At 32.8% G+C, this 12300-nt stretch overlaps 1 protein-coding gene across 2 annotated transcripts; it reads right to left on the reverse strand.

Annotated features, from left to right (window-relative positions):
• Positions 1-386: 386 nt before the first annotated feature.
• On the reverse strand, positions 387-9785 carry LOC122713097 (tyrosine aminotransferase). Of its 2 annotated transcripts, none has more exons than XM_043933241.1 (11): positions 9492-9785; positions 8737-8841; positions 8531-8598; positions 5020-5178; positions 2539-2730; positions 2360-2442; positions 1903-1972; positions 1404-1472; positions 1165-1248; positions 711-809; positions 387-627 (listed from the first exon to the last, which is right to left on the reverse strand). In XM_043933241.1, exons 1-11 carry the CDS (start codon positions 9631-9633, stop codon positions 475-477), a joined length of 1224 nt encoding a protein of 407 aa, XP_043789176.1. In that variant the 5' UTR covers positions 9634-9785; the 3' UTR covers positions 387-474. The 2 variants fall into 2 exon arrangements, with proteins under 2 accessions (XP_043789176.1, XP_043789175.1); XM_043933240.1 differs by having other exon boundaries at positions 388-627; positions 1404-1532.
• Positions 9786-12300: the final 2515 nt, after the last annotated feature.

Consider the following 12300-nt stretch of genomic DNA (forward strand, 5'->3'; position numbering starts at 1 on the left):
ATACATTGATATACGTTAAAAAGTCACGGATGCTGTGATATAATTGTGTATAAATATAGGTAGTGGAACATGTAGGGAGACATTTATATAGAGTGAGGTATCGGATTAAATTTGCTTTCGAAAGAGACATAATCCGATATTTTTTTCAACTTTTAATTTTTACGATAAACAGTCAGTCTATGTAAATCGGCTATTTAAATTGTACTTTTTGCATTGCGATATGTGTAATTTATGACTGATAACTACTCGTTAAAATTTTATGAATTAAAATTATCATATATTTAATTCACATAATTTCAGATTTTGATTGTTGTTAATCACACTTTTTGCTTTTATTTTATAGGATACGGAATTATTTCTTTTGCGTGTGTTTTACAAAAATAATTTTATTATAAAATAGATTATATTAACAAAATCGCTTTTTCTATAATATAAATAATAAAAAAAAAAGCATAAAAAAATAATATTTGCACTTCAATACGTAGCAATTAGATTATTTATTTGCGTATCTTTGGCTGTTTTATAGTGATGCCTCTCGCAAAATTCCTGAATTCTTTGACAAGCTTCCTCCAACATTTCCATGGGAATTGTGATGACCAGTCTCATGTAGGATGGATAATCAAAGCACTGTGAAAAGAAGGAAGAAAAGAAGCGTGCGTGTAATCGACGAAAATGTCAAATTGAATGGCTACTCGAATTATTCGGCGTACCTGGCCAGGAAGACAAAACACGGACTCCTCCATTAGCAATCGCTGCACGAATTCGAGGTCGGAATTAAATTCCGGAAAACAAGGTAAATCTATGTAAACCTGGGGAATCGATAGAATAATTTATAGTCGATAAATTGCGATCGACCACCTTTAACATTTCCTGTTTATCTTTACGTTTAAATCACGTCTGATTTTCGACTAATTACGCGAAATATTTACACGAATGCAAGTTCGATCGAACCCATCTTGCAATCCAGTTTAACGGTAAATCGCAAGCAATTTACGATAAAACGTTTTACAACTTTGCAAAAGTATTTTGCCTCGTAACTTTCGCATTTTTTTTTTTTTTTTTTTTTATATATATATATATTAGGATGTTTTTCACAATTCACGAATCGTATATCGTATATCGAAAAATCGCGAAATATCGATAGATAAAATTTAGAAGATTTACCATCATGTACATTGCACCGTTGGGCATTATTGGTTTCAGTCCAGGAATCTTAATCGTATAATCGTACGCCAATTTCGAGTGATTCTGAAATTGGATATGAAAATTTTAATTATTAATTTCTTTTATTATGTTAATATGATTCAATCGTTGTAATTAATACTCGTTCAATTTTAATTCATTATTTCATACGTTAATTTTCTATTCAAATTTTTAAAGAATGGCAAAATACAATAACTTACATATAACGTTCTCATAACATCATCGTAAAATCCCTGTGGCGTGTTCTTCAAAATAGCAGGCAGAGCACCCTGAACAAGCGTATTGCTACCGATAATTCTTTGACTTAAGCAATGAAGCGCTTTTCTAATCTAACAAAAAAAAAAAAAAAGAAAATGTATATTATATATCGAGTATATAATCGTAAGTTCTCGCAATCTCGTATTTTAATCGACACGTTCACTTTTTTCGATTCCCTCTTTGCTCTTTTTCTTTCTTTCTTTCTTTCTTTCTTTCTTTCTTTTTTCAATATGAAAGCTCGACTAAAGTTAAGAATATAATGAACGATGCCAAGGGAAGAAGTTCAACGATAGAATAAAATTTAATCAACGCGAAATTTAATCCAATCGCGGAGAGGTGGAACGCAGAAACGGATCCGGTCTCGTTCTTGTTACGGAAACAATACGGAACGGAGAAGCAATTATTTTCGAGCTGTACCGTATATATCGTGCAATTACCCACCTCTTTCTCCAGAACGTTTTGACGATCGTGAATGATTATCCAGCCCATACGCCAACCGGGCACTAAAAATCTGAAATATCGTTCAAGATTACCGTTTACCTGTTAATGCGTCCATTATCGTGATTCGATTATTACGTTAGTGCATTATCCTCGAAATTGCATTAATCAAATTGAACAATGGAAAATGACGTGTTATTATGATTTTTTATATTATGCTTTCTATTAAATTTACATCAAATTTTGAAGCTAAATTACAATCTCTGTAGAGTTTATGATATGTGATATCACTAAATATCTCATCGAGCTATCAAGAATTCACTGTAATATTGATTTCACGATGCTCGTGCAATTATGTATATACAGAATACGTATATACGTATGGATCGAGGCGAGTAAATATATACTATACGTGGAGCGAGATGGTGAAAAATTTCAAACTTGATGATCTCTCCGATACCTTTTTGTCAAACCGCTGCACGACAAAATCGGAACTTCTCTCGACAAGGACGCTAACGAGTGAAAAGTTTGTCCCGGAAACACCTGGTGAAAAGGAAACGACGAAAGAAATGTATTTCCCATTTGTTGGGAAAAATTTGTGAAATACGTTATGAACGGGAGAAAATATTAAGCACGTACCATATGCTCGTAAATCTCATCGGCTATAATTGGTACGTAGTAACGAGCGGCTACATCGAGAATGTCGAGTGCGTGATCCTTGCTGAACACGGAACCGCACGGATTCGAAGGATTATTTATAACGATCGCTGCCGTCGATTCGTCGATCTGTGATTCCAAATCGTCTAGATCGATTTCCCAACCGAGTTCGGGCTGAAAATGTAAATTGATTGACATTAACACAAGGTATAGATAACCGGTTAGAATAGAAACGTTACAAAGTAATATAATTCCCAATTGGAAAAATTTTAAATAAATTCAAAGGAGAAAAATTAGAAAAATTGATCGAGCAAGTAATTTTCATTCGAAAATATATACTATTTTTATACATATTGTGAGTAATATTTTTTTTTTTTATTTTGCCATTCCTTCATTCAATATCTACGTAGTTATGAAAAAAACTTAAAATATAGTAGTAGTCGTACCTTCAAAAATATCATCGTAGAAATTTATCGACAATTTAATTACTCTCAATATTATTCGGAATGCATGGAACGTGAAATTGAATGAAAACTTAAATTACGTTTAAAGGTTCGTTTAAAAGCTACTGTAAATATAGAAGACAGATCGAATCGAGAGAACTGGCGTTGAAAAATATAAAAGTCAATTCCCTCTATTTAGGTCGAACAATATTAAATTGATTATTATCGAGGATACCGCTTCGAAATGTAATTCCTCTTAATTCGAAGCAATTTCTAACCCCTTCTCGCAAACTTTTAATTATCTTAAATAGTTTTCTGATATCTGTTTTAAAGTAACGCGATTTACGATATCTCTGTACAACACATTTTTATTGCTTTTTCAAGTTAATCGTTATTGAACAAGTATGGCTGATATATATACGACTTTAAATACTCCTAACTTATCGCAGTTAGACATTTTCGACGATATTTACACGCGTTAACGCTATCTTTGACGCGTTAAAATTGTAAGGAAACATGACGTAGCACGCAACAAAATGTTATTTCGTCATTTTACGTTCGTACGTAATTCGGAAAATTGTTTACTTTTCCCCAACGCGAATAGCAAGTACTTTCAAGACGCCCGGTACACAGTGGCTGGATCAATAACGTGTGAGCACATAAGACACAAAAAATGGTAGGAATCGTGCAACGCGATAAGTAGCAAGATTTGATATATTCGATTTTCGACGATGTTGTTGATTAAAAAAATACAAGTTATTAGCATACGTTCCATGATATATTGTTATAAATCTGCTGATTTTTAATCTCATTTGCAATATTAATTCAGCGTGTCGCTGTGTAAAAATTTGCATCGTATCTCGATGAAGTATTTTATCCGTGACATTTAAAGAAGGAGTACAAGTACGAATTTTAAAAAAAAAAACAAGTTAAAAAATTTAAAAAGTTTAACCACCGATATTTCTAATCACACTTCCCTTCAACCACAAATACGTTAATAAATACGTTAAAAAAAAATCATAGAGATCGGGAAAATTAAAATATCGAAACATCGTTAGAAAATCGATAAGTCGAGACATAGCTTCCTCTGATTAAAATATTTAAAAGTTAACCGCACGAAAGCCACTAAAAGCGAAACACGAAAGGTTCCAAAATTAAATACCTAGTGAACCTTGACATTCGATAATAATTCTCGAGAGAATGACATGGCGTATCGCGTATGGCGAGTAAATTTTTCACGTGGCATGTGACGAATAGACGTGTCGCGTACCGAGCAATAGGCCCACCTTACGTCAGAATATAATCCGTGTCGACTCTTGCACTCTCTCTCTCTCTCTCTCTCTCTCTCTCTCTCTCTCTCTCTCTCTCTCTCNCTCTCTCTCTCTCTCTCTCTCTCTCTCTCTCTCTCTCTCTCTCTCTCTCTCTTTTTCTCTGTTCGGTAGAGCAACGAGAATTACGGTAGCGCGGTTTTAATTACTTCTCTGTGGTAAAATAGTTCGCGCTATCCGGACGAGAGAGGAGGAGGCATTAAAACTCGCGGCAAAGGAGACAAAGGAATGACGGAACAGGCCTCGTTATTACTACGAGGTTTAACATTTCCCTTTTTGGAATCGAAAATGCGTATTTGCCAGATTGGAAAAAATCGTATTGGAATTCGTGAGCCAAATATCGTTTAATTTATCGCGTTATTCATCGCGGTAAACATGTTTACGATTTTTTTTCTTTTTTCTACGGCGTAGAAAATCGATTTGCAAATTATTATTATATCTTTTTACGTTTTCTTTTTTTCAAACGCTCTTTGACGAAATTGATGAAAAATATTGTGAAAGTAAATGTAAATTTTTTTTTTTTTTTTTTTTTGGCATACATATTGCGATGTATTAAAAAGAAAAGTAGACGTAACAATATATAGAAATAAAAAAATTCAGTTTTATTTGAAAACTTATTATCGATATCGACAAATTTAAGATTGAAAATATCGGTATACGGGTAAAAATTTTCGAAATAAGCTTATACTTACGCGTAAGTCGTAAGATTTTACGTTGATACCAAGACCTTCCGCAAGTGTTCGATAGATAGAGAAACCGGGTCGTGGTATCAGGATATTTTGCTCCCTTCGTGCTAACGCTGTTATACAGAGGTCGAGGGCGCAGGAACATCCGCTGCATAAAATTACGTCCTAAAAAGAAAGGAATTGAAAGAATCGAGGATTAAGATCATTCCATTATTTCAAAATCATCTTTTCCATAAATTTTTTATTAAAGTCTTTGTTAAAGATAACTTTTTATAAGAATAAATATTACGAAACGTTTAAATCTATTTACGATATATGCGTGACTTTAATATATTTAGATTCGAAAAAAAAATATGTGTGTGTTTGCATGGCTCGAATAAAACTTGAAAAATGTGTTAAAAAACGTAACGATTGATAGAGATAAAAAGGATTATTATAGTATTTGAACTCTAAAAGATTTAAGACGATGTCTTAGAAAAAAAAAAATTCACAATTCGATTTTTCATGATAGAATAAAATTTAGAACGAAAAATAAATATTCGTAAATATTTTTCAAGTAAATTACATAAGAGAGGTAAAAAGAGGAGAATTATTCGTTTACAGCGGGCATGCATTAATTAAACGTTCGATGCACGTGAAATTTTTAGAACAGTGAAAAATCTCGATTCTGATAGTTGCCAGCTTTCATTTCCTGCGGGTGCGCCGAATAAAGCTAATAGCGGATTCATTGCAACCCATACATTTAAATTTTTGCAGGACAAGAGAAATGTTCCTTGCTTTGTGAACATTTTTTTTAACGATATCGATTCCGTACAAAGACTTGGAAACTAAAGGACTTTATTTTATATTTTCACGATCGTAAAATCGTATTCGCCGATGATGACGTATTATTTTTAAGTGGGTGTTTTTCAAACGACGAGGATAGAATATATCTGGTGTTAAATTTAATAACGCGTTGTAATCCCTTTGTCTTTCTTCTATAAAGGAATTATAAAAGGGATATTTTTTTTAATCTTCTCGTACGTAAATTTATTTATATTTGTACAAGGTATAAATATCATTAATTTGTTTCTCTCGTATTATTTTCAATGGTACGAAATATCGAATTACGAGTATCGAATTCGTTATACGATACTTTTCAACGTGTGGTATGTGTGAATTATTCGAACAAGAATTTCATTTTTTTATCATTGTAATGGATTTTTTAATTTTCCAACGAATCTTCAGGATGGTTTGTTTTTTTATTTTTTTAACGTGTAATCTGTACATATTGAAAAATATTTATCGCGTCAGATATTACGAGATGAAAAGTAGGATACATTTTTACCGTTTATATTCCATCTTTTCGTTTTAAATATTATAAAGATTTTAACGCTCGATCTTATACAATATGTTTTCGTAGCTATATTTTTCACTAGCTATATAAAGAGATTTTCTAAAACGTTGTTATATAGCGAATATTGAAAAATATGGCAACGAGTATCGGGCAAGCTGTGCGATCAATTCGATAAAGCTCGGTTGGAAAATTAGAAGAAAAAAATTCCTTGAACAAAATAATTTCGAATGAAAAAACCACCATAAAACGCGAAAACAAACGAGGAGAAAAATTCATCGATCGAAAAAACAAATGTTTCTAACGCGAAAAACAGAAAAAAAAAAAAAAAAAAAGAATTCTTCAATTTTATCGCGATTGTATTTTCTATACTATAGATGCCAAATGGTCCTCGGTTAATCGACGATATTTTTTCTTTCGAAGGAAACGTGGCTTCTAGTTTGCGGCCGATCGTCCAGAGAAATTCGGTTTTCCCTGCAAACTTGATCGCCAGTTCGATCAATGGTTTAACTAGATATCGTATATATATATATATATACACGTGCATGCGCGAACAACGAATAAATACGAACACCGAAAGGGAACGGACACGATATAATGCCTTCGGATGAACGAGTTTCTATATGCCTCTGATTACAGATCGGGGGTTAATTCGAATCGAAACGTCTTCTCCAAGATTGAAAATCATGTGTATCGTCTGTATGAAAAATTGAATATAGTCAGAAATCTGAATCGATTGTATACCTCGTTGCCTGTCATTTTTCAATTACATTTTGCACAACGGAGATATTGTACAACGTAACGATTATTTCCCTATCGTAAGATGTATGTACAGATATTGGTAATCATATCGATAATCATATTATATTTGATAATTATATTATTTCTATACGATCTTTCCATGATCGACACTTAAAGTAATTTCATAAAGATATTTTTTACATTGTCGAACAGTATCTTGTGGAATATTCTATGGGATAAATATGTTACGAGTGGTTGTTGAATTATGCGAAATGATCGAAAATCACTCGAAATTTAGTAGTTCCCTTGGGAATTTTTGGGGAATAAAGCATTATTGCGCGATAATGGAATATAATTTATTGAATATAAATAATCGTAAATCATATTTGAAATTATATTTGGTTTTAAAAATATTAATTGTCTTTCTTCTTTAAACAAGGGAGAAGATGAAGCGAAATAAAGTTTTTCCGAAATATTGGAATATTTTTAATGCGCTCAACCGTTTCACAGTTAATGTTAAATTCATTAATCAAAGGGTGCATTTATATCTACGCGCATATTCCCCAACGTGTTATCCAAATAATTCATTAAATAGGACAATTAATCAGACTTCGAATGTAATTAATATACATGATTTATTTGCGAATGCAAAACAAGGCGTAGCCGGAAACAATGTGTATTTGCAACGCAGCTTTCAGTAGCATAGTTTCCTACAGATCGATAACAATATAGGATAACCAGACTGTTACTGCATTTTCTTCTTTAACCTTACTTTTTTTGTTATCTTTTCCTTTCGATTTCAACTATATACAGAGTTTTCCAAATATTTTTCCTCAAATTTTTCCTCAAATTTTTACTATCGGAATTAGAATATACTGTTTTATTTTAAAAAAAAGGGGGGGAAGAGAGGAAAAAAACGTTCAAAAGTTGGTAAGAAAAAAGTTTGTTTTCAATTTAATACTTCGAAGAAATGAACTTCAATCCTGTATTATTAAACTTTTAATAATATTTCATTGCATTTTAACAATAAAACTGACAAGAGATATGTTTTAATCAAATCGTGAATAAGGATAATTGCTATTTATTGGTTTGAAAGACGGACAATGACGAACAAAATTTTAATATCGGCGATTGTCCGGTCAGTGGAAAAAAATGTATCAAAAATACATACGTATTTTATGGGATGTGTATTAAAATTTGAAATATTATTAATAACGATAATACATATATTGTTTCGCAACATTTAGTATCGAGCGTAATATAATTCGAACAGTGGTAAATGATTCAAATGATTCGATAATCAAAATGTTGTAAATAATGCAATCAATTAAATAAATAAAAGTTCTATATTCTTCACAAATTTTGAACGTAAATAATTATGAGAGGAACGTTATTTTAATAGTATTTCCATAAAATCTTTTACAACGTTATTTAAAATTTTACCTTGGCATCGACTTTTACAAATTCGTTGGAACTATATTCTGCTACAGCTTCCTTTGCAATCTGATAACCTAAAATTAGAAAACAAGTTTGTTTAAAAAAGATTATTAAATTTATGGGAAGATTATGGAAAGTTAAATTTAATAAATCGAATTTAGAATAAAAAATGAATAATTTAATTTAAAAAAAAAATTGGATAGAAACAATACCTGTACTGGGTGCATAACCATTGTACAACTGAGAAACGAGGCTTTGTTGAACTGCTTCGATTACCTCTTTCGGTGGTTTTAGATTGCCAAACGTAGTTGGATCGCCTAAGCATCGATAGAAAATCAAATATTCCTTTCGTGATTCTAATTTGACAACGCTTCAAAATTCTAAATGATTAAGAAATTTGCCTCTTGAAAATGGCAATTGTACCATCCCTGAGACAAATCCGGAGAAGATCGTAATCGTAATTGAAACAGAATTATATTCCCTCCCTTCGTTCTAATTTAATTCGATAACAAAGAAATTTTGGCAGCAGATATTCCCTAGATATAAACTTTATTCTAATCTCCTTTGCGATTATCGTATCCGTATTTTCAGATATTCGCGTAAAGTTTAAAATAATAGCTTAAGATTATTGTTAAATAGAGAAACAGCCTTTTTAAACTAATTATACGCGATTAAGCGCGAAAATTATCCGCGAATTTCACTGCCAATTCCAGAAACTCGATTCCATCGTCTGTTCTTATCTCAGATAGATCTTTTTCTAGTCCCAAGTTGAGATCGATTACTTTTACACAAAAACTTTAATCGACAAACAGAATTCCAGTTGTAAAAAAAAATACGTATCGTACGAACTTTTACTATTGTATTTTTACATCGATTTTTCGAATTCGTGAGCCAGGAAAATAAAATAAAACTCTGACACACACACTTGCACACATACACACGCGCGCACGAAAGGAAAAAATCTCACCGATCGACAACGAGATGACAGATTTAGCGGGATTAGGCTCGACCACGAGGCTCTCCACGATGGATCTTATGGGGTTGTGAGTGTTTCTCGCGATGTCCGACGCTTCCACGTTCCATCGATCGCGAAAAACCTGTGTCGACATCTCGAATTTGGAAATTTCAAATGCCTCGACACCTCGAAATTCGCCGCGTCGTCGAATATACCATGTGTCCCGCCCGGGATGAATTTCAATCGGTGGTTTTCTTATCGAGAAAGGATTGGAAGATGAGCGAACGATAATCCTTGGGCAAACGATGTTTCATCACTGAGAGGAGGATCGGTCTCCGCCGATAATCGAAATGAATTCGAAACCGGGAAACCGGTTGGATTGGATGCCTAGATATTCCACCTTCTTTCATAATTAATTTTAATAAATTCTACGTTCGCTGTATCTGCTCTATCTAGATTTCCTGTATCGTTTCAATATTATTCGCAATACGAGAGAAACGAAAAAAAAAAAAGAAGCTCGATTCTTTGTCGTCAACTTCATTCTCGTTACAATTGTTATAAAAAAATAGAGGAACTCCTTGTTGGAGGTTAGAGGACAAACGAACCGGTCGGATTGGTCGATTAGACTCCACACCTTTCATCGTGTTTTATTCAAAACGAACCAAATAATTCGATTACGTAGATCGACACACCTAAACATATTTTCTCGTCGTCCGTATTTGTTACGACATATATTTTTCTATACTTTCCGGATTTATCTCGAACATTTTTTTTCCCCTTCTCCTCTCAGGATTCGTATCGTATAGGAGGAAATACGCGTTAAGATCCATTTTCCATTTTCCATTATATATATATAATATATATATATATATTCCTATACGTTTACGTAACTATATTATATTTTTTCTTATTCGTCTATCACGATATAAAATAATGGTAAAAATTTACCATTTTTCCTTTTATTAATTACAATCACAAATTATGGAAGTTTATTAACAACAATTTATAAATAATTTTTTATCGAATTATATGAATTTTATTAACCAAAACATAAATTGTAAATAATAAAGATTCTCTTCTAGGATCTTCTTTCGAGACAGAGTTTAAAAAGAATGTCGTGTTTCTGGTTTTCTGGATGGACATTGTACCGAAATTAAAATTCGTATTTTTCGACGATTCGTATAGTTTCGCAATTTAACGTCGTGGAAATCTCAAATGTTTAAATATATATCGAAATTTTTAAAATTACTCATCGTGTTCATTCGGGAAGTTAAAGAAACGTAAATTTTAACGCATAACACGCTTCAAACGATTCGACACATTTTATAACATTTTATAATCGATTTCGAAAGTGATAACACGTGTATGGAATCAAGGCCGACTGCAGGCTCGTCTTCCAAAACTATGAGAAATATATATATATATATCGATCTCACTAGAATTCTCCAACATGCTCAACTATTTCTCCTCCACTCCTCCAGAAATTCGCACGAGAAATAACGTAATTTATGCGCGCCATGAAAGTACATCGGCCCGTGTCTTTGAACACTTTCGCGTTACATCAACGACTAGTTTCTCGTTCCTAAATGTAAATAATTCGAGGGATAATTTACGGTAATAAATCTTGTAAGACCTGTTTAATCGCCAAGTAATACGAGTAAATATATTATCTAGGAGGGAAGAATATTACGTGATTTAAGAATCTTGACATTGTTCGTCTCACGAAATAACGATTAAGATTTTACGATGAACGGAATATGAATAGAAAATAAATCCATTTATCCGTGATTAAATCAGGACGATAAGCGTCGTTGTTCGATAAAAATTAACCACGTAGAGACGACGAGACGCGAAAGAAAGTGATCAACTCGTAACACGTACACGTGTACCTGACGTAGGGTTGACGAGGAAAAAAAAAGGGAAAAAAAAACACGATATGCGTGGAAATCCAAGTATTCAGTGGTAACCAATCACGTGCGATCACGTGAACGACTCGATCGACATTGACGTGTTTCGTATTTACGATGGAAAAAAAAAACTCGAATCGCGATTCCAACATCTCGATGAAACGCCACCGTTCTAAAAAGAAAACGCGATTCCAACAAATGCTAATAATATAATAAAGTCGATCCGTCGATAATCGTCGATTCTACGCGTCCTCCATCTATCTATCTATCTATCTATCTACAGCTGGAGGAAAATCTCGGCTGTGTTTGCCCACCATGGATCTACGTATTTGCGTTCCAACCAGATTCTTCTTACGTATGATTCAGGAACGTGATTTACGAAACTGGCTCGGTATCTACTACTACCGTTTTACAAATTCCAAATGTCAATGTTTATTATTTCTCGAGTGGGTACTTACACAGCTGTTCCAAGTTCACTCCACCGTTGCTTTCTTTAAAACAAACTGTTCTCAACTATATTTACACAATTACAAATCTGGACGATAAACTTGAAACTTGTTATTACTTGCAATAGTAGAGTATCGTAAGAAGAGTATCCTTATCGTATAACGATGAACGAGAAAAAATCGTAATAGATAAAAATATAACGATGAAATTGATTCTAATTCTAATTCTAATTCTAAACTTGTTATTACTTGCAATAGTAGAGTATCGTAAGAAGGGTATCCTTATCGTATAACGATGAACGAGAAAAAATCGTAATAGATAAAAATATAACGATGAAATTGATTCTAATTCTCGTTGACGCAATACGATCGAGCAGGGAAACGCAAAAACTCTTTGCAAATCGTTTTTCGATCGATTCGTACGCTCGTGATTGTTCATTTTCAACGAAATAAAAAAAAAAAAAAAAA

Source organism: Apis laboriosa, unplaced genomic scaffold, assembly GCF_014066325.1.
Source record: "Apis laboriosa isolate Shangri-la unplaced genomic scaffold, ASM1406632v1 scaffold22_cov146, whole genome shotgun sequence".
In the NCBI taxonomy this organism is placed as follows: Eukaryota; Metazoa; Arthropoda; class Insecta; order Hymenoptera; family Apidae; genus Apis; species Apis laboriosa.